The sequence below is a fragment of the Pyrgilauda ruficollis genome, unplaced genomic scaffold (genome assembly GCF_017590135.1).
Source record: "Pyrgilauda ruficollis isolate IOZ18807 unplaced genomic scaffold, ASM1759013v1 scaffold11, whole genome shotgun sequence".
Taxonomy (NCBI): Eukaryota; Metazoa; Chordata; class Aves; order Passeriformes; family Passeridae; genus Pyrgilauda; species Pyrgilauda ruficollis.
In genome coordinates, this window is record NW_024509210.1 from 3789110 (window position 1) to 3812568 (window position 23459).

The following is a 23459-nucleotide window of genomic DNA, read 5'->3' on the forward strand; positions in this document are numbered from 1 at the left end:
TAAATAAACAGAATTTTTCTGCCTTTTTTGAAAGCTCACATACAGAAATCCCAAAGTTTATTTCAAAGAAGGCCAAATTTTTATCTAGTTACAGCCAGATACTCAGTTTTGGGGAGGGGTTCTAATGAAAGGAGAGGAGTTGGAGTCCCAAATGGAAGATTTATGGAAAATTCTCATTTATTTACTTTGAAATACTTACAGGATGGAAATAGGGGTTTTTTTCTCAGTTCTCTGTCTGTTGATTTTTTAACATAGAAAGACAAGACTGAAAGCATATGATGACTTACTTAGAAATAATTGGATTACTAGCATCAGTTACTATCAAAATTTTATTAAAATAGCTACAGAGGTGGCTGAATTGTTGTGGATAATCATATATAAAATGCCTTTTTGGGGGGTGTAATAGAAGCATTACCTGGCATTAGATTTACAAAGTCATAACTTCTAAATGCCTTTAATTTTTTTTTTTAAACATGTATATTAGATGTAAATGTTCAATTCAAACTTGTGCCTGGAGGGTCAGTATGTGCAATGCTGTGCCATGGGCCGGTGAGCCCACAGCCTCACTGTCTGTCTGTCTGGTACTTCCCTGGTGCACTCAGGTGCAGCAATGTGGGGAACTCTCTTTGCCAGTGGCTGGGCTGGCACTGATAGCTCTGTGAGTGTGCTATCAGCACCAGAGACTCTGCCTGCTAAGCTGGAACCAGCACAAATTCCATTTTATCTCAAGGGGTGCTACTTCAAAGGTGTCTTTGGTTTCCAGAGACTGCCTCTGGCTGGATAATATTTCAGTATAAAGATAACATCATCAGAGATAAGAATAAGGAAATGATGAATGATCCTGTTTATTCTTGGGTTATTGCTGTTTGTTTCCCCTGGGCTGGAAGATACAGTTAAGAGGAATTTCAGGATGAAATCTTGCATACTAAATCTGCTGCAGAGCAGGAACTGATAGAGGAGAGGGCAGGGCTCTGCCTTAAATCCTTCTCCTTTGTGCATTTTTCTCCCCCTTCCTTGGTGAAATCCTGTCTTCAGCCACTCTATCTTTGTTTTAATAACATGCTGCAGTAGGAATCTCAGGCTGGTGGGGAAAATGTGACCCAGTGTATTGCAGTGCAGGGAAAGCAGAGCCTGCTTCCCTTGGCCTGTTTTCCATTTGCCAGTTCCCAGTGTGTCTTTATATCATCAGTGGAAATATTAGTAGGAAACCAAGCAATCACTACTGAATGCACTGATCTGCACAATTAGTCTTCAAATAAATCAGGGTGGCTGCTCAGTCTTTTACATTCAGTGCACATGGCAGAAGCTGAGGTGTAACAAGGCCATTTGATGAGACCTACATACAAAAGCAACAGTAAAGGAGACACCAATCTGCAGAATAAAACTGAAAAAAAATTTGCACCGTATGTTCAGCACCAGTAAGAAAAATGAGATATTTATTCACCAGTCCAAAAGTAAGTTTATAACTCTCTTTATGAACTTGTTTTCTGGATCCAAACATAATAAAATGCAGCCCATAATTTGTTAACTGCTCACAATTCCACCTGACCACATGAAAAATATTTCTGACGTCTTACAAGACCCTGTAAGGATCAGAAAAGGACCAAAAAAGCAGAAAGAAAATCACAATAATAAAACAATTAAAAGGCAATAACTTTTAAAATAATTGAGGAACTATTTAAATTAAGAAATAATCTCGATTCCCATTTCCTGGGAATGTGCACTGTGCAAAGAAATAGAAGGTAATAATGCTAAGAAGACCTGTGGTAAAATCTTTAATTATAATCATTCAGAGAGAAGTTAATTAAAAGCACATCTTTAATGTAGCTGAATGGTTTTCCCCACGTGCCACCATTTGGGACCGACTCTCTTCTGCCCTCTCTGTTATTTAACATAAATAGCTACAAGTAGCTGTGAACGCAGTTCTAATTTTCTCTTATCTGCTGAACAATGGCTTGTGCTCCAGGAGGGGTTGTGCAGAAGGCTGTAGCAGGAAAAGAAATAGCCCCTCTCAATCCTTATTGCTGCGTAAAGAAGTGACAGGAGCAATTGCAAAATTTGAATGTGCAAGTTTCCTGGGAGCTGGCCTTAGCCATGCTCCCTTTTTGCTGCTGTTTTCCAGCCCCATGTGGATCCCAGGTGTGCTGGCAGGACGGTGGTCAGTCCTTGCTGGTGGTCAGTCTGCTGACACCCCTGGCCCCACAGGCTGCTGCTCTGGCACCGCACTCGCAGCAGCTGCCACGCTGCCTGAGCTCCGTGCAGTGGGATGTTGGGCCCTGGAAATAATGTGAGGAAATAGCAGCTGGGCATGGAGGTGTAAGCACAGCCGTGCAGATGAAGTCGAGGTGAAGGTGGTTTTCAAATGCTCAGCAGGTTAACACTGCTTTTCTTTAAAGGGGGAGCTTTGGTAGCAGTGCCTACCTGCATGCAGAGCAGTGTCAGGCTCCCACAGCCTTTTGGTAATCAAGCACAGATTATAAAGGACAGCAGAGAGGATTTTCTCCAGATTTCTTTTTCCAGAAGTGGTTTAAGAGTTTCTCGAAAGGTGGAGAAGCTGACAGACAGTGCAATACCTTGAAAAGTCTATGGGGTAGGACTGTACTCCCTGTCCAGACTCTCTTATGTATGATGAATCCATCCCCAAATACTTGGCGCGTAACTTTTGGTGTTTGGTGGTTTTTTGGTTTCTAAGCAATGAAATTTGTTTCTAAAGCGTTTCTATATCTCTTCCCCAAACTAGGCTGCACTAAATCATTGCTAATGGGGGTAATGTTTCATTTAGCTACAGGCTTTCCAAATTAGACTTTAGCTCGTGGTGTTCAAAACCAAATCAGCGCTTCCATTGTTGCAGTTGTCCATGATTCTGGCTCACAAGCCCCACACCAGTAGTGAAGTGCATCCTCTTTCTGGCCCTTGCTCCCAAAAAGTCAATGCTAATGAGCACAATACGACAAATCAATTCTGAAGCTTCCAGGTGAGATGTTAGGAAGAACTTTTGAAAAGAGACTGACTGAAAGAGAAGGGTTAGAGCTCCTGAGTCTTCAAAATGTTTGTCTGTGTGGCAGGCAGTGTGCCAAAGCAATTGTGTGCTCTGAGGCCACGTGTCAGCTGAAATTTGAGGGAGGGAGGTGGAAAGCTGACTTTGAGGCTGGCTTGAACAGTAAGTGAACAGGACAAACACTTCCACCCCGCACAGTTTTATTTTCAAGCTATTGTGCAGCAGCAGACACTTGAAAGCTGCTCATTCGAAGTCTGTAAAGAGCTGGAGGCGCTGGGATGATACAATCAATTGATTTTATTGGGCAAAGCAAAGCCTCTGAAGGTGCTTTCTGAGCACAGAGGGAAGTGGCATCGCAGGGCTCCCTGTGGCAGGTCTGAGTTGGGGCAGGGAGGGAGGAGCCAGGCCAGAGCAGTAAGGTAACATGCCCAAACTGAGGTTTTAATATGCAGCAAACAGAACAAGTAACAAATTGAAAAATTGCTGTAGACACATTTAGGGTAATTGGAAAGACTTTTTTAGCAGTTCAGTTTGTATTACCCAGCTCAGTGTAGAGAAATGTTCACAGTCATATCAGTTTCAAGAGCTGATAACACAGTGAATGATTGCGTGGTTTTTATCAGCTCTCTGAATGAAATTTTTCAGGTTAAAAGTAGCTGCTTCTGTTAAAAGAATAAACATTTAAACATTTAGGCATGTGGTAGTTTTCACAAACTCTCCACAAAATTAAAAATAACAATATGTCATTAAATTTTTCTCAACTAAGGTAACCTCAGGCTGCTAATTTCCTCTTCTGGGAAAGATGGACTAATATGTTCTGGCCATAGAATGCGGCAGAAGACCCAGTCAAAACCTAACGTTTCTGCCTCTACTAATTTTTAATATTCTGTACAAAAGATACGTTAATAAATTTTGAGATTAAAGACTTAACTAATTGTCATAGTGAATACTTAAATATCTTTCATTTCAAAATATGTTTGTACTATTCTGTTTCTATCATAAGGCTTTTCTTTGGTAGAATTATGGTTTTTAACATTAAATATATTCCTTAAGGGTAAAATCATGAATAGCTCTGCTCCAGATCTCCTAGGGTCTGTTTAAGAGGTGAGCTCTCAACAGCAAATAGCACACTAATTTTTCATCATGCTTAAAATAGAGAAAAAAATATTTCAGTTGGGTAGTAGAGGAATAGGTTATGTTTATAAGGTATACATCACTTTCTTTCATGCTAAAACAATTCAGCTCAAAACTTCTTGCTGGTTCACTAGCAAGATATTCATTACCATCGTAAATTTATTTAATACCTTCTTGATGTTACATGACCTCAGGTTATTAAATGTCTATCAAACATAATAATAGTTTTCAAAGAGCATAATAAAGCTAAACATCTGTAACAGTGCTACTAGGTACTGCAACATAATCTCAATTAAAAAAAGTGAAACTGAAGTTTTTAGGAATTCTTGTATGTTACATAGTCAGAGACGATGCACTAATAAAATTAATACATTTATTGTTGAGCTCTGTTCCTCTTTGGAATGAAAATTCCAGCTCCTGGTTCTAGGAAGTGCCAAGATAGCTGCAGAGTAGCTGAAAAAGAAATGTCAGATAGTGACTCAGATTTGCTGTATCTGTAAGAAGTTTTCTGTCTGCAGCATGTGATCTCTCAAAAGTCTTTTTAATAAATTATCACATGGGTGTGTGCTCACAGCTGTTCATATTGCTATGAATTTTGAGATACTTTATTCAGAAATGTGTGCAGCCTTTCTTTGGGACTTGGTGTTGCATCTTCTCTCTCAACAGTGCTTTTATAATTATTTTCTTTTAATGGGAAGCCAGAAAAACATTTGCCATAGCAAAGTTTATCAGAATGAACTTAAGGTGTTATGTCCAAAACACCATGGGGAAAATTTCAGGTAATAAGGGTGTGCATTTTTAAAAAGTACTAGCTAATCTTTAAATACTCTTGCCACTAAGGAGGATGGTTTTAGGGCTACAAGCTGATGTTTTTGTACTAGTAGATGCTGTAGAAAAAGGTGCCCTCAATGCACTGTGCTGATTGAAATTGTCTTTTCACATTGCAGTTCTTCACTTAGAACAGAACTGTCAAAAAAATGGCTTTTTTTTTTTTTCAGTATATCTAACCCTCCATTCAAAGAGGAGTTTGGTTAAATGTAATATGCAATAGTTTTGTGAACCATCCTGCAGTGGATTAACCATTGGTGAAAGAAGTCAAAAAGTTTAGACCCAAAGCCTAACTTTAAAATGGAAAGGAGAAAAAAAAAATCACTGTTTTTGTGTCCTTATCAGATACAAAATGTTTATTTTGCAGATATGCTCTTTTCTGTGGCTCCAGATTCCTTGGCTGCAAGGGATGTATATTTAAATTTTGAGTGAGTTGTTAATTACAGTAATTTCTTACACTAACTAACTGCAAAAATCCCTGGAGAAATCTCAGTTCTTCTGCAGAAATCCATGTGAGATTAAAAAGCAGTGATGTGTGTTTAGGGTGCAGTGATGGTGTGTGTGCTGTGCGTTCATAGCTGTGCCACTTCCACAGAGGGTTTATTTTCTTTGTTAGTGTTGTAAAGTTCAGGAAGAAAACACTTAGTGCCTCTTGTCGAAAAAGTTCAGTGAAGACCATGCAATTATTAAAAGCTGATCTTTCTAGAGGGAATTTGAACAAAAATAATGCTGACTCTTTAACCTAGGGGAACTGCAGCCACTGCAGGGGAAAGGGGAGCATAAATCCCTAGCATAAATCCCCAGATGTTCAACAAAACATTGGAGCAAGGCAGAATAAAAGAAGGCAGCTGGGTGGGGTGGGATGAAATGCTCTCCCTCACAGTTTGCAGGGAACATTCCTGGATTTATGATTTTAGAATAACCCAAGAAGAGCCATCAGGAATTCCTAAGGAGGAGTTTTCCTGGCCCCAGAGTGTCTGCAGTGTTCAGACAGTTGTATTGGCTGGTAAATCCAGCACACTGTGATGCTGGAAAGTGAGAAGTAGTACTTTTGGGCGACAGGATAAAAAAAAATTGCATCTCTTATTTACAGTCAGGAAACATATAGTGAAACTGTGATTTATGTGCATGTACTGGGGTAGGAAAACAAAGAAAGAAGATGAAGAGACTTGGTGTTCCAGGTGGACATTCTTACTTTCCAGCCATTGATCTGAGAGCTCTTGAGCTCATTATCTTTCTTTTCAGCTGAGCATAATCAGCATTAGGCTTGTAAGTGAATAGAAATTCTGTAGTTCAGCACTGCACATGAAATTCCTCTTGGCAGGCACTAAGTGCTTTGTGTGTGTGTAAAATTTGGGTCTTGCTTTATTTAACAAGGCAGTTCAGTGCTTGCCAGCCTGCTTAGTATACTGAAGCTCTTGGAATTAGGCACTTGCCTGTTTCCCTGACTTGGGACTAAACCAGAAGTTTTGCATTTCCATAATTATTCTAAAGTTACTTGAGGCTTGATCCAAGGTTACTTGATCACTTTTTGTGCGTGACAAGTTCCTCCTGAGCAGCTCTGACTGGATAAGGCTTTTTTCCTGCTACATAATAACCACATGGCAGATATAATTGCAATAACACTTTCGTGTCTATACTGCAACCTGGTGAGTGTTTGGGGTTTTCTATTTTTCTAGCAGAGTCAGGAAAAATCATAAGGAACAAAAGGATAAAAAGTGAAAAGGGCATCAAAACTAGAACAGATTTTCCAGTTCCAATTTTACATGGTCTACTGTCTGGAGTTCAGATAACACAGGATGCAATTCAAAACTCTGTTACCTCTAAAATTTAAAATAGCACCACTGAGGTCCTTCAAAGGGAAAATGGAGCTTAATCTTAAATGACAAAATCTCCAGTTGATTTGGGGAGAGACTTTTAAAATCCTTCCTATTTGGCTACTTTGGTGTTTCTTATAGATGTCTCCTATATTCAACTATGAGCTCGTGCTGTTTCATATTTTTCTCTTCCATTTGCCATAATATTTACTATCACAGCTCTTACATTGTGTAAAATTGTGGGCACCCTGAGCAGAAGTGAATTTAATACGTAGAATGCATGACATTTTTGATGTCTCTGACCCTTTGGATGCCTGTAAGTGACCACTTGACCTTTTCTGTTACGTCTGACCATGTGGGTGACCTTTGAGCTCTGGATGATCTCTGACCTTTTGGCAACATTTTGAGCCCATTCTGACCTTCCAGTAACCTTTGATTCTGCAAGACCATTTGTCCTCTTGCAGTGACCTGTGACCTGGGATGACATCAGAACTTTGGGGATGACCTTTGACTCCTGAAAGATCTCTAGTATGTTTTCTATTAGAGTTCTGTTAGCATGTCCAGCTCCTTCACCAGGGCTGAGGTCTTGACTCTAAGAACATTGCAAATGCTTAGAAGAGCCAGAAGTGCTGTTTATCCTCCCAAAAATAGCTAAAAAAGCACAAGTGAGCAGTGACCAAACTGGTCTGGAATTGAAATCCAGCCTTGTACATTCTGTTTCTCCTCTCTACACAGGCGAGCAACACAGAAGATGTAGAAGAGGACAGATTTACATTGCTAAGGTAGGATGAAAACATCTTTTGTTCGAACTGCTTCATGGAAACTTTTCATACCTCACGAGGAATTTTTGTACTCTAATGTAATTACAGTTCGTTTGTTGAAGATTTGCTGGAGGAACAACCTAAAGAGTGAAAGTCCTCCAAGTCTTAATGCTGATATGTATCAGCTGTAGACAGATAAATGCAGGCTGCTGTCACAAGCTGACTCCCAAAAAAATGTATTGTTGATTCCTGGGTGGGTTGTTTGCGTGGAGTTTTTTTTTTTCTCAGTATTCCTATAATGTTTTATTTTGCTTATAACTATGTGCAATCATGGGGCACGTGTTGGTGTAACCTGAGTGGGCAGGAGGAACTGCCTGGTGTCAGGAAGTGTTTCATGAATTTGCACTGGTGTGGAGTTGCACCAGTTTGTGGAGATACAATTGGTAAATGTATCAATAACTGAAGTCCTTTGCTGTGTTTCTGTCAGAAAGATTTGGCTTTTATGAGGCTGGCATTTCTCTAAGCAAACAGCATTATTGTTGTGCCCCAAGACTAGATTTCCTTGCATCATTTCTCTAGCAGACTTGTCTGACCACAGGGACATAACTTAGCAAAAAAATTCTTAAAGGAATATTTTACCCATAAAACTTAGAAGCACAGTAATGTCTTCCACCCCATTTGCATTTTGGAGTAAAAAATTCATGGACTAAGCTAATGGCCAAGCCACTGGAAAATCATGGTACACATTCCAGTCTTTAAGATACAGTGAAGTTTTTTCAGAGACCAAGTTTTTTGAATTCTCCAGCAAAACAGCTGAGGAAAAGATGCTATGGTTCAGAACAATTTCAAGTATTTCGCAAATATTTCATACTGCCAGATGCTGCTGAAGTATCCCACTTAATATTCTGTTTGCTGTGCCAGTAATGCAGCAGATTAATAAACCACATTAGGTAGGAAATAGCTTTTTGAGAGAACTAGGAAAGATAATTCAAGGTTTTAAACAAAACCATTGAAGCAGAAGCAGGCTGGCATTTCCCAAAAGCTAATCAAATACTAGCAGAGCAATGAGGGAGTGTAGCACATCATTTGGAAGTCAAAAGTCAAGGGAGAAGATTTTAAAAGATACTTTAAAGAACTGTGCATCCATTTGCCAGCAGACAGTACCTCCCAATGTCAAGGCTCTATCACTATAGAAATTACCAAGTCCTGTTGAAACAATCATCTGTTCTGTGAGGGGGCATCTTCTGAATCACAGTGATGGCTTAGGTCTGCTGGGGGACCTGCACATGCTCCTCACTCATTGCTGGATCTGAGGCAGAAATTCGGGGGGTTTTATTTCTGCATTTTTGATTATAGTCAAACAACTGGCAATTGTTTTGTTCTAGTCACACTGAATTGAAGTTCTTCCTGTCATACTGTTGACAAGTAATTGTTTGGATGTCCATCTGGGTTATAAAACAATTGAATTTCAGTAGCTGCAATGAGAGGAGAAATAAAAATGGGAAAAAAGTGTGTGTAAATGTATTTTATAAATGCTGGAGTGTATCATCAGGCTGTGACTGCTCAGCTTGAACTCTGATGGAGCTAGGGCACTCTTCTCAGGGATTTAAGGTCAAATCCCTTCAGATAACGAGTGGAATTAAAGCAAATTTTTCTGTCTTGTGTTTGTTTTTATTCAACAATTTTGAATAGAAAAATTGTTTGCTTCTCAAATATTACTGGAAAATTCTTGTGCTATGATTTTGTCTCCCTAACTGAAGTTTCTGCAGCACCCTAAGGTCTGTGTCCTTGAGACATCTAGATTCATGTTTCTCAGACAACTTAAGTTCATGGGTATGCATTCTTCTACAACCAAGGTCTGATGTTTTGCAAAAGGCTTTTTTTTCCCCCCAGGAATTTCATTTGAATATGCCATTCTTGAAAGAAATACTTTATTATTTGTTTAAGTAGTATTGTTAAGTGGGCTAGCTGCTGATGTGAATTTCCTCCCTCATTTGTATTCGTTTCAACAAAACTAAGTAAATGCTGTTGGTAAATATTCACTCTGCAAGCCCTTAGGCCAGTCAATAAAGCTGTAACCCCACCTGTCTGTTACTGTCACTCTGCTGAAGTGAAAATGCACAGTAATTTGTTTCTAGCAAAGCAGGGTGAACGAATCACTTGGCCACAGTCTGAGGTGGTGTCTTGTCTGTGCATGGACTGGAGCACTTGAGTGAAGTGAGCTGCCCTCCTGCAAGCAGGGGCATTATTTGCATAGAGCTCTACTGTTGGTCTAAAACAATTATCCAACGCCAAGGTCACTTCTGAAAACAGCTGTTAGATGTGACAATCTGCTCCCCAAAATATGCACAAAGACCAAACCCCATGAAATCAGTATGTAGGACAGAGAGCTGCAGTCTCAGTCTGCTGTGATGGTTTAAAGTATTGCAGACAAGAAGCCTGCTGAGTATATTGTGAAACCTCCTGATTCGGAACCAAAATGTTGGTGTTTGGTTGCCATAAAATCACCTTTTCTTTAAATCTAAGCACACGGAATTGCTGCCCACTTTCTCAGCAAATATTTCAGCCAAGAATGATGCTCTCAAGAGTACATGATTGGGAAAGCACAGGAAGTCTACTTTAGCTTTCCCAAATTGATGGCCAGTTCTGAACTGAGGGCAAGGCTAGTTACCACTCACCTCCTTTCACATCCCTGACATGGAATTCTTTGTTCTTTGGAATGCCTTTGTGCTGCTGCTTTTATAACAAAAGAGTTTCAGAGAAAACAGGATGATGCTTCCCTTTTTTCAGTTACTTCAGTCAAGTGCTCTTATATTCCACAACTGAAACTTGTCCCAGTAATTTAACATTCATCAGATTCCTTTTATCATGGAAAAGTGAGGACAACTCACTGTAGGTGAGCAAGTTACAGACTTTGGTGACTTTGATGTTGTGTACCGAGAGCCTTCTTTCATTTACTGTTACACCCTGTTAAAGTAAACCATTGTGATGCCACAAGTTCCCTGCCAACTGATTTTCTGTTATCTTTCATAAAGGCTTAAGCTCAGGACATATACCAATCTCTCAGCTTAGGAATCAGATATACAGAAATGTGTTTGATAGATATCTACAGAGTACTTATCAAGCAGTTTTAAGCCCTGTATTAAGTTAGTATTAAGGGCAAATAAAAATGTCTGTCTTGGGGGACAGATTATTAGCATATCCAGGAATCTTGAAATGCTGCAGGATGTTTTTCTTTCGGGAAAAAAAATCAAGGCAGATCCATCCGGTTGGGCTTTGGGTTTTGTTACTGTTTTAATGTAAAAGCCAATTATCAAATTGAATTAGATTTACCTGCTCTGCTGGCTAAATTTGAGGGTATCTGGGGATACACCCATGTCACTGTAACCAGGGCAGTGTCACCAGGCTGTCTGTGCATGCTGCTAAATGCTGCTGAATCAAGCAGGCTCAAACAGCAGTGCTGTTGTTATGGGAAACTGGTCTTTTGTCCTGCCTATTCCAATGCCAGAATAATCATGTTGCCTTTTGGAAAGAGATGTGCAGAGTAACTGCAGCCCTTGGAGTACAAAATATTAGTGATACAAAGCTGACATACCTTGTCACATCTATCAAGGATGTTTTGTCAGAAACTCCCTAGGGATTAACAAACTAGCAGGTCCACCAAGACTGAAGTGGATGAAGTGTCTTTTGAAAGAAGAAGGGATCACAAGGTTGATGTTTCTCTTCCCTCCTTTGCTCACCACATACTCTTTTCCTAAAATATACAAACGTGATGGCAATTTGTAGTGAAGACCAAAGATGGCAAAAAATAACAAGCAACGGCGAATGTGTGATAAAGCTTTTCATGCTGTTTTTTCCTCTGATCTGATATTTTTTCTGTTCACACTTTCTATTTTAAACTGCTGTTTGTTTTTTGGTGGTTTTTTTTTTTTTTTTTTGTCTGTTCACACTTTCTGTTTTAAACTGCTGTTTGTTTTTTGGTGTTTTTTTTTTTTTTTTCTGTCTTTGAATTAGGAATTCACCAAGGTTTGGAAATCTGTGGTTACACAGTAAGCTTGAGATACTCGTGCCTCTTGCAGAAGAATGGGACTACTTTTAGGCTTTTGCTTGTTTGTTTTATTTTGGTTTTGCTATTTTTTTTTTGTCATCTCACGTACAAAATACAGAAAATTAACAATCTGGTTTTCAGATTTCCTTGGTAATGAGGTCAACGATGAAGACTTATTTATCAGTAAAATCTTCTGGATTTGCATTACTCTCCCAAAACCACTTTTTACATTTTTTACGTGAGAATGTTAGAGAAATTCACTGTTTTGTATGTTTGTCCTCACGCATACTCATGTACATGGGATTACCTTGGTGTTGGCTGAAGCGATGTAAAATTCTACATGAAGCTTCCTTTCCTTTGGTTTTAAGAGGCTTTTTTTGCTGCTTGATATGAATTTAACCCAAGTAAACCTGGTTAAAGAGCAATGCATCCATATTATTTTGCTCTAGCTTGACCATATCAGCTTAATATTAGTTCCCCATGGTGTGCCTGCACAGCCTTACCGCAGGGTGATGTGTGATGTGGTACGACAGCACCGTGTGGGCTCCCCAACATCCCTCTAGAATGACCTGTTTTCATCACTCTTACTGCTACTCCACTGTTTGCATTGACTTTTTGAAGTTTTGGGGCTTTGTTTGTGTTTGTTGTGTGGTGGTTTTGTTTTTCCCACAGTAATGTCTATAACAGGATTTCTTTCTGCTATGCAATCAGGCTGGTCAAGAGAAAATAAGTGCAGTCATTTTTGGCACTGCCTGTGGGCATGGAGGGATGGATGGATCCAGGCTAAGGACACACAGCCACATCTTCTCTGATAGATGAATAATTATGGGGATTGTGATCCACTGTCCAGAGATAACTCAGCTCTGCTGGATACTGACACAGGGGATGCCACAGGGAATTTTTCAAGTGGTTTCAATGGGGATGCAGACAGAAATTATGGAACTACACTTTGTAAGCAGGAATTGTGCCAAAGGTCAAGCTTTCATTTCTAACTTTCACTGTTAGAAAGGATAGAAATTAGAAAAAATAAATTAGAAAGGAAAGAACTTTTTAGTATTTTCCAAGCAAAAGAGAATAGCTTTCATCCAGTCTAGTAAAATTAAATCCAGTAATAAGTGACATGTGCAAAATCCTTAGAAAGTGTTGCTGGCAATCATTGTAAATTGTAGCTCAGTGGTTTCTTTTCCAGCTTTGAGACTTTGAGAGTAAAACTCCACAGAAGTTTTAGGTTACCAGACTTAAATTTGCAAGTATAATTCTCTGAATATCCCTCATTTCCCCTTAACAGCAGTCATTAAAATTTGCTGACATCTCACCCTTTCTTCAGAGAGAATGACAGACTGAAATAGCAGTTCTCCAGACTTTATACCAAAGCAAAGTTTTACCTTAATTGCTGTCAAGCAGTTTGTTTGTCTCACAGCTGTAAAACAGGTGTCTGTATCTCAGCAGAACAGTGCCATGGTAAATTGAATGAGGCAGGCACTAATATATATCCCTGAGAGTTGAAACTGCTTTGAGGATCATGGGTCAGTCATACCAGGCTGGAGCTGAAGAAGTAGAATTACAGAAGCTGTTTTCCTGTTGATTTCTTATGAAAATAGAAATAATGTAACTTAAGAGCTTTGAGTAGTCTGTCTAAAAGTGAAGTCAGTCCTGTTTACACTATTTTGAGCTAGAAGATTCATAATTCCTCCAAAGTTTGAGGCTGGGCTTGCTCTGCTTCACACTTAGAGTCTGTCTCTCCTATCAAAGAGCAAGGTTTCATTGCTGACATAGCTGTGCACCTGTCTAAACCTCTCTGGAATGACAGGGCTGCGTCTCTGATCCAGCTGGTGACGTATCTTGACTGGGAACTGAGTAGAATCACCTTGGGCAATAGATGCTTTAGGGGTGAAGGATGTATAAAGCACCACAGGGAAGCATTGTGTGGTGTGGCTGTCCCTCAAGCAGGGTTCTTTCACCCAGCGTGCAAGAACCAATCAACACAGTGAGCTATTTGGTGGTGTTGTCATTCTGCAGAATGGGGTGCCAGGCATCACTCATTTCAGGGTGCAAGCACAGCCTTTTGTACAAAAAGGTAACAAAGAATGATACAGAAACAGGTGATGTGGTCACTACACTCATATAACAAAATTCACAACGTATATGTGGTGGTCTGGGTCCGGTTCATTATACTATCATTTACATACACAAACTTCCCTAGGAGTGTAATTTTTAGCTGTATAATTGTTTAAGCTAAATTGAGATCCTATTTTTAACCTATTTGCTGCTGTGAAGTTATTAATTAACCTTATACTCAATTATAGTTTTGGCTTGTATCTATTTGAACAATTAATTGTCAATGAAATAAGGATTTCCAGTACTCTGTTCCTGGGGGCTCATCATTGTTATGTTGCTCTGGCACCTTACTCTCATGGTTTCAAGACCAGCTCACAGTCCCTGTGAAATTTTTGTGGATTTTTTAATACCATATGTGACATCAGTATAAACCCAGGGGTTTTCCTAACTAGAGTTAATTGGTAACTCTCATTTGAGTGTTACTTTTGCCAAGTGTAGCCGCTGATTGTATTTCTATTCAGAAACATTTTATGATGGCATGCAAATTGCTAAGATAAAGTTGCATATTCTCTTAGCTCTTGATGGTTCCTATGGGATAAAATTATCTTCCAGAGAAACCAGTTATGTTAATGAGGGGGAAAAAATTCCAGAGAATGGGTTCAAGAGGCATGTTCACAAATCAGAGCCCTTATTGAGGAGAATAGTTTTCAAACATGTTAAATATACTTTACATTAGAGACTTGGATTCCTCTGGAACTTCACATACCTTTGAGCCTTTTTTCCTTCTAAATTTTTCTTTCTTTTACTGTTGCTGAATCAAATAAAATCTGCCCATGGTGTGACAATTGTTAATTGGGCTTTTCAATTATCATACAATTTGTCAGTGCTTTATAAATTGTGTTGCTGTTGTGTGCTGTAGTGATAGGGTAATTAAAGCAGATGCAAAATATATAAATAGCCAGCTCTTTCTGCATGTGCCATTCCTGCAGGCTGTGTGTGGAGCAGCCCTTGGCTCCAGGGAATGGGGTCGTTCTGATGTTAATGGCAGCGCATTATGCCAGCCTAAGCAGCTGCGGGAGCCGGGCTCTGCTTTTGGAGCTGCTCCTCAGTTTCAGAGGGAGTTAATGAGCAAATCGTTCTTCACGTAGGGAGGGGATGAAAGAAAGCGTCTCAAAGCTGATTTTGTTTGCTGCTGAAACAAAGTTGGAGAGCAGAACTCTTCAACTACTTGAATTCGTTTTAGCTTTCTACCCTAACTTTAGCATTTTGCATTTTTCATGACTCAGACTGCATGGGAAAGATGGTATGCAGAGATTTTTTTCCTAAAATGATAGCTGTCAATATGGAATATTTTAGGTTTTGTTCTTATGGTCAAATATGTTTTTATTTTGTTCTTTGTGTGATTTGTTATTCTGAGCAATATTGAAGAACTGTGTTGCCCATTGACTTTGTTGCTCTCCTGCAGATACATCTTTTAAAATGGCCTAGCCTGGGAAATAACAGATAATGAATTTTACAAACTCCTTTCGCAGAAATGGCACTTAAGATCTGTGGTTTTCTTCCAGTGTGACATTAATGCTGTTTGTGGCACAGGAGGACTGTGAGGACTGTCAAGAGAATTAGAAAATTAGAGATATGAATCATCATGAAAACAGTGGTAATGTTATTTTCCATGGCTGCTGGTCTGTGATGTAACTCTGGATCAGATCTTGCTTTATTACTGAGAATAGAAATTCAGTGGGTAGGGAAAGAAGTTCTCTGATCCTTCTTGATGATTTCTTTGCTACCACAAGCCACCTAACTGTTTAATTCCATTTCATTCTTTTGGAGTAATTTAGTAATTGAGAGTAATGGCACAAAAACCTCTCTGCACAGGTGGATGAGAATGCCAGGTATTTACTGCAACAAATTTCAAAATGTTTCCAGAGAGGATGAACATGGCTGGAAAGGTGTTTCTCTTATTTCTATCAGATTGGTGAAGAGGGGATTATTAGGCCAATAAATTAATTACCAAGTTTCATGAGATGTTGTCAACCCACAACTGAAGGCAATTTTACAGCATTAGCAATACAGTGCTGTACAAATATACGAAGCCTCTGATTTTGCCTTATATTTTATGAAATAATTCATCATTTGCTGTAGTATTTTAACCTCCCCGAATCCCCAGTATATTGGGTTGAAATGCTGTCTGTTTTGCTTTGGCTTTCTTGTAATCTAAAGATTCAATTATGGTTAACTTCAATGAAGTAATTAAATTAGGGTTTTGGCTCTTTATGAATTAATGAAATAATTTTGGTGGCTAACAAAAATAATATTTGGCATTGCTTTTCACTGTATTACAGTACTGGACAATTGTGAAAAAATGTTTCTGAAGGTAATTAAAAGGATGAAGTCTAAAAGCTTCTGGTATGACCAATGGGGATTGCTGTGGAGGCCCTTTCTAATTAACAGGGCAACATTTTGCTTTTACTACTCAGCTAGTTTGAGAGCAAAGTTTTTATTCTGCAGAGAAGGCTCAGAAAATTTTTGTTATTAAGTAAATGTCTCAATAACTTCTCCTCACATCTACGGGCTTATGCCTGGATGGAATAAGGGAAAGCATTAGTAAAAGCTCAGATTCCTGGTGAAGAAGGAGGAATTCTTTCTTTCAATTTGGCTTTTGCATGGAATATTTTAAGTGTTTTAGTATTTATGGTTAAATGTGTTTTGCATTTTATGGAGTCTATAATTCTGAGAAACAGCTGTGAAACTTTGTAACACCCAGCAATATAGAGAAATAAGAGTATCTCTCAAAACTAATGATTATTTACTTTCCATTTCCTATATAAGGGGTTCATAAGAAATAACTTTTTAAAAACAAAACCAAACAGTACCAAAACTTCACACTGCTACTGCTTCATACTATAACTGCTGTAAAAGTGAGCTTTCTGAATTTTTGTTTTGGTTTTACTGTAATATGTTGAAATAAATATGTCAGCAGGGCATTTTTCTTCCTAGATTTGAAGTCCAGTAATTTTCCAGACAAATAGCATATTCCTAGGCTATTGAAAAATTCATGCTGAGCTGCTTCACATGGGCTAACTTTGCATCTCACCTTTGTTGTTTCTGTTGGCTGGCAAAAAATGACTGTTATTTGCAATTTCTATTTTCTATTGTATTATTTCTGCTTCTTTTGATTCTTTCTCAGCAAAGCTGAAAGTGGGAGACTTTAAATATTAAAATGAAAAGACAAGGGTTACATTGAATGCACACAAACATCCAGTCATGCTGCTAAGATGTTTAAAATCAATGGTGATGTGTAACTTGCTTGATGATTTTGAGAAATATTTTCATTGCTGAGAAGACTGATAAGTGGATAATTTATTCTTTTGTGAGCACAAATGAACAAATGCATTTCGTATTTTTTATCTTGGCAGTTCTATGAAGGAGAAACCCCAACATGATTGCAATCTTGTTGGGGTTCAGATTCAGTGCAGAAAATCCTAAGGTGTCTTCAGAGATAGTTCTGAAAAGTTTGCTGTTTATGCATGTCACTTGGTTGTTCTGGAGACTAAACTAAAGTGGTCACAGGAAAGACAATATCCTCACTGAAATTCAGACCATAGGTTTATTATTGCTGGCTTATGGCTATATATTCCTTCTTTACAAAATAAAATCTGAGAAAAAATTTTTGTTAAGCCCTTACAATTGTCAGATTTCAACCTTTACCATTTGTAGGTTAAAAGTGTAATTTAGTCACAGAGAACATTATTAGAAGTGTGTGCTGCAGATGTTTTCTCATGGATAAGTCTTTCCAGTAAAATCCTCAATGTGCCAAAATATTTGTTTTTTTAATGCTCCTCCCTTAAAAAAATCAAATCAGTGACTCTTTCACCACCTGTCCTGAAGATAATTAAATTGACAGAGGTTTTCAGAGCAGTAGCCAGAATGTCTTTCTCTCTCCCAGTCGTGTTTTGAGTGCTGTATATTGCATTTCTTAATTTTTTGATGCAGAAAGTTTACTACTTTTTTTTGAAATTACGATTTTATATAAAAAGTGCTTCCATTTTTCTCAGCTGCTCAAAAAACTGCATCCCTTCATAGTCCATAGCCTCCTGTGGGAATGGTCTGTGTCATGGTTTCTAGTTTCTCTTGTGGGTTTCATTTTAAAGGATTTGTTCATATGAGCAAGGACTGTCCTGAAAGGTGGTAACAGATTTTTAAAGAAGCTGTATATAATTAAAATAGAAAAATTTGCTGCAATGTCATTTGAGAATATTTTTAACCCTCAGTCTGGTCACATCTGAGCACCTAGGGAAGACCACAGCAGATTTTACCAGGCTTGTAAAAGTGTAAAGTGGCTGTGCTGGGAAAGCAGATGGTGCAGGAACACAGTGGGTGGGCTCCTGGATAATATCCACCCAAAGCACACAGCCTCAGGTGTCACAGAGCTCTGGGAATACGCAGGCTGCCTTTGCAGTGCTATGTAGACATCTTTGGGCTGGCAGGTAAGAGCTAAGTTTACACCTTGCCCCTGCCAGGGCTGAGATGAGGTCAAGGAAGGGTTGCGGGAGCCAGAGGTGCATCAAGCTTATGGGTTCTTTAAGCACACAGGCTCCAGGATGGCAGGAGGTACCTTGTCCTGCAATTTAATGTGGGATGGACAACTTGTTCAGTCTTCCTTCAGTGGAGCTGAAAGGTGTGAGGCAGGCTAATGAAAATATTATTAAGTGGTCACCAAGGAAATATGAGCTTCTTAACACTTCATTCTCCCTCTTTGAATTAGATTCATCTGTCCATTTCAGTCTTTTTCTGAGGAGTTTGCTCAGATTGATGACAAAACAAGCTTCGTTTTAAAATGCACCTTAAAGCAGCAAGGCATTTTTCTTATTATATATTTATAGAGTGTGTCCATGACTTGATTTACAGGAGATTTTTGTTCTAAATGTTTCTATGTGTCTACTTGTCAGATGCAGTCTGGTAACTGGAATTGCTCTGAAATGTAAGGAAAAGGGCAATTTAGGATTAGTGCAGCTGTAGAGACCCACATAAGTTATAAAAATCAAGTTAGGAGTTGATTAAACACTGGAAAAAGGAGCCCATGCTGAGCTCCAGCTTCACTACAGCAAAATAAGAAGTGCCTGTGGTTCTGTTAACCAGTTTAACTTTATCTACCCATTGTATTAGAGTTGCAGCAGTGACCACAGCAGATGTGGTTGCAAGTTTCCAGTAGAAGCATGCTAGAAATCCTTGGAAATAGCCAAATTATAAACACTTATGTTTATTTTTTCTTTTTGTTCTTTTTTTTTTTTTCTGTAAAAATTGGCTTCTTGTGTCAGTCTACAAATATTTTCATATTAATTGAGTGAAAAGTCAAACATGCAGCAGTATCATAATTTTCTTTGCTTCACAATGCTCATGTGAAAGCAGCACTCTGACAACACTTTAGAGGGTGGTAAACTTTTTTTGAGAAAGCTAATTACCTATATGTTGTTTATTTTATTAGCAGTAGTCTCTCCCAGTTCAGTTTTAAATTGGCCAAAATATATTGGCTCTTTATAATCTGGACATCAGACTGAGATATTCATGTTTATCTGAAAGTGAGTACTCATATGAATATCCACACCTGGATCAGCATATTTTTATGAGAAGGCTGCTATTTTTGCTTTATTTTAGGGTGGACACTTGAGACATTTGGTGCTTAGGGAGTTCTTTGTCATCTGAAATGCTACTGGAATACCCCAAGTGTCCATCTTACCTGCCTGGTCAGCACAGGCACCTGAGTTGGTCACTGGCTGTTGCTTTTCTCCCTCTGTCCTTTAAATAAGAATGTTCAGGGGAATTTAAGTTTCTCATGAGGAGATGGCATTTTTGTTGTTTAATAGCCAGATATTTCAAAATTCTATTTAATCTTTCTTTTGAACTGCATAGGAGCTCTGGAATCTTCCTGAAGTCTCCCTTTCATATCCTGATCACAAGGATAGATTTATCCATCTATGTCTTGGACTTCTTGTTTTGGGTGTTCTTAATGTTGTTATATCTTGCTGGTCAGGACAAAAATAGTTTTTTGTCAGAGAGATTCTTTCTCATGTTCCTGCTGACTAGGAAGGAACAGTTTTATTAGGGAGGGAGAGGGTTTCATTGTCTTTTTTGCCTAATTTGAGAGATGACACTGACATTTCTGAGCAATGATCAGTTCTGGCATTTGTTATACCATTGTTTCTTATGTTATACCATTGTTCCTTATGTTAAATACTGGCATTTAAACATATGCCAATACCTTCAGTTTATTTGCAGCTTTGTGTATGTTAAGATGGAGATAATATTTCAGCTTTTAGTGAGGCCTTAAAAAATAGTTTAAATGTTGGAGCTGTGTTTTACTGTGGCATCTTTTCTAATGCTGTTAAAATTGCTGTGGTTGGCTGAAGGACAAATTCCATTAAAAACAGCAGCATGTTCACACCTCAGGCATTGGTTCAACCTTTCACAGGATCAGTGCATCAATTCACACTGGAAGTGTGATCCAGGTGGCCAAAGCTGAACAATCTCCTCTTTCCTCTTCATTATCTTCAGGGAGTTCAGAAACCAGTGCACCAAGGGACCCTTGGGTGGATAATTGTCCTGTGGAAACATAAATAGGTGCTATAATTATTATTTCTCATGGCCCACCTGAGCAGTGCTGAGGGACAAACTGTGCATGTTTTACTGCTGGGCTCAGTGTCTTACTCTGCCTGGCCACTGCCTTTCAAAGGGGGCCAAGGTAGTGCTGGGGGAGGAAGGCTGGGTTTCTTCTGCTACTGGCTGGCTTTTGGACCAGCTGGAAAATGCAGGAAATGAAATTTTTAGAGACAAGATTTTGAGGGGTTATGGTTCCTGCTTCTCAGAGTCTGAGCTCTGTTTGGTGAGTGTTTCCACAGGGAGATATGAGGGATATGATATGTTTCTCACTGATGTGAAAAACAGACTGGACAAAAGGAAAGATTTCTGATATGCCTATTTTTAGGCAGTTTCCTATCCTGATTGAGGCAATATTTGGTCTGGTTTTCTTAAGAGCTAAAAATAATCGCTCCATGACATGGTTGCCCCCAGCAAAGACTCTTTCTGTACTGTTCCAAGCTCAAGGAGGTCAAAACCTTCTGAAAGTTTCTAAAATGGCATCTAAAACGAAGGCAATAAAACAGATTCTCATTAAAAAACCAGACATTTAATAACACAGTGGGGCAGGAATGTCTGATGTAGGTGTCTGTCAGTTGGAGGCTGTTAAATCACACAGGATGCCAAAAGGGCCTAAAGTCCCTGAATAAATGAGAATAATTTCAGTATCCTCAGGCCACACACAGAAGATGAGTGTCCCTCACTGGGCCGGGCTGCTGAGTGGCAGCAATTTACCCGTGCACATCATTCTCTGACTTCCTGCCAATGCAATTTCAAGGAATATTTAGTACTGCTATCAATTATCGCATTTCTGTCTTGCTTAAAAAAGAAATACAGAGGCAAACCTAATTTAGCCTATGAATTGCCCAAGACAAGAAATTAAAATGATATCCCAGCCTGCCAGTAAAAAAATAGAAAACAGGAGGCTGAAGACACAGAGGGTGTCAGCACCTTCAGGTGAGCATAGAGGTATCCATAAACCTATGGTTAGCTCTGGGCTGCTTTGCTGGAGGATTGAGGTGCCTCAGATACATTTGTTGGTGTACTTATCATGAGATACTCCACAGAAACAAAAAAAAAAAACAACATTTGTGGGGTGATTTTCTTTAATGATTACTGGGTTCAACATTGCCATATGAAGTTTTTTTTTTTCTATAATATTGAATATGGCAATAAAGACACAGATTCCTGAAAGATACAAGACTGAGAAGATAACCATGTATACTCTTCAAAAATCAAAAATCAAAATGCATTGAAACATTGTAGTATATTTGAGTATGGTGTGTGGGGTTTAATAAGCAGATTAATACCTAAGAATAAATTAAATAATACCTAAACCATTAAATTAATACCTAAAATAAAATTTAAAATCCCTGTAGGCAAAATAAATAACTAAAACCACCCAAACTTAAAGACTTCAATTCTGTCAAAGCTAGAACTATCAAAAATCTGTTACACCTGTATTTTAGCTGTATGTTACTTTTTCTGACTGGTTGCTAATCTTTGATTCTTTTCTTGATTCAAACATGAGGCAAATTGAATTAGGGGCTCCTGACATAAGAACTCTTCTCATTTCCTTGACCTATTTTTCAGTACTGCCTTGGGTTAGTGGTGTGGTTTTTTTTATCTGCTAACTTCACTGTAAATCTCATTTTTTCTTGAGATTTGGTGGATGTAAGTTGGCTGAATCATAATTCACAAGCTGTAAAATTAACAATCTATAAGTTGTTTCTTTAATATTTGGGATGCAATGAAACTCCAAATTGATCTATAATAAACATAAGATAAGGAAAAAGATATGCCTGCACACATGTTGTCCTGGTTTGTCCTCAAACAGTGCATGATTTCTGGTTTTGGTAAAACTAAAATACCATCAAGGCCTGTGCTTTTTACTGAGAAACACAAGGGCTGGAACTGAAAAACAAATAATTCATGTTTGGATAGTTTCTTTTGTCATTTTATGCTCCTTTTCTATTGATTTCCAAACACTGCAGTGTCTTGCCAGGTGCATTTCTCACACAGAGGAGCAGCCTATGCAGGAGACTAAAGGAAAAATAGAGTGGTAGTGATGGCATGGGAGAGTCTTTTCCCTGGGAACAGAAGGGCACAACTTCTGTAGGAATTGTAGTTGTGCTTTTGCACAAAGAGCACATAAAAAACAAACCGGTAAAAACAAACTGCACTCCTGTATTTACATAGAAATGAAATCGATTAAGGGCCAGAATGTGAATATGTAAAGGTCAAATTCAGAAAATGTCAGTTTTTAGAAACTGCAAGGAAGAAGAAATTTCTCAAATAGTTTAGGAAGGTTTGTTTTGCTTGGCAGAGGGAGTTGTTTTAAAGAGTTTTTATTGTTTTGACTCATGGTAGAATTGGTGAGGCTGCAATTGTATGACAGTCACCATACTGGCTTCCACTTGAAGGATAAAAAATTTACTTTCTTCATGGTACTGCTAATAGAGAACGAGACACTTTTGGAAATGTTTCACATTTTAAATGCAGCAGTGGTTTTTCTTCTCCACAAAAGAGATTTATTTCTAGTGTCATATTTCATGTTCTCTGGTACAAATATAATAACTAAGAAGCTGAGGGGTGCATGCAAGACTATCACACGGTATCAGTGAAATATAAGTAAAGTCTGATTTTATTAGGTCAGCCAGAGATTAATGACTCCAGGACAACTGCAAAGGTCTCAAGATGTCAATACTTATTTTTTTTTAAACAATGAGAAGAGGAAAAAAAACCCCAAAACACCAAGCCGTTAAAGACAGTACTGCTGCAGTTCAAATGCATTTCTTTGTCTATTTTTAAGGAGAGGCATTGTGGTAATACTTGAAAATGTGCAAAACAAATATCTGCATAATTCTGATGTAGATTTAGGTGATTGAGATGCTCTAGGAGTTCCATTATTTTGCTTTGTTTTAAGTTTGGCATAAACCCTAACATCTGAGTGAGGTGACAACAGGATGCCCTTGGTATGTGTCCCTGTTGTTTGGAAAATCTCAGATTATTTTCCACTCATGATGAATATTGTTGTGCCAGAGAGATGACCCTACTATGACAACCCCCACTTCCCTGTGGATGTTTGCTCCCAGGATGAGGTAGGACTCTGGTGTGCACAGTGACACACTATACAAGTGATTTCTTTCAACATTTTCCAAAGTTCTACTGCAGCATGTTAC

General features: G+C 38.6%; 1 protein-coding gene across 2 annotated transcripts in view; it reads left to right on the top strand.

Moving 5' to 3' along the window:
- The window catches only part of FAM13C (family with sequence similarity 13 member C), a 124174-nt gene that overhangs the window by 34356 nt on the left and 66359 nt on the right, over nucleotides 1–23459 (top strand). For both annotated transcript variants that reach the window (XM_041474470.1, XM_041474480.1), the window contains exon 7: nucleotides 7513–7559. In XM_041474470.1, coding sequence (XP_041330404.1) covers nucleotides 7513–7559 — 47 coding nt within the window. The remainder of the gene's footprint in view (nucleotides 1–7512; nucleotides 7560–23459) is intronic.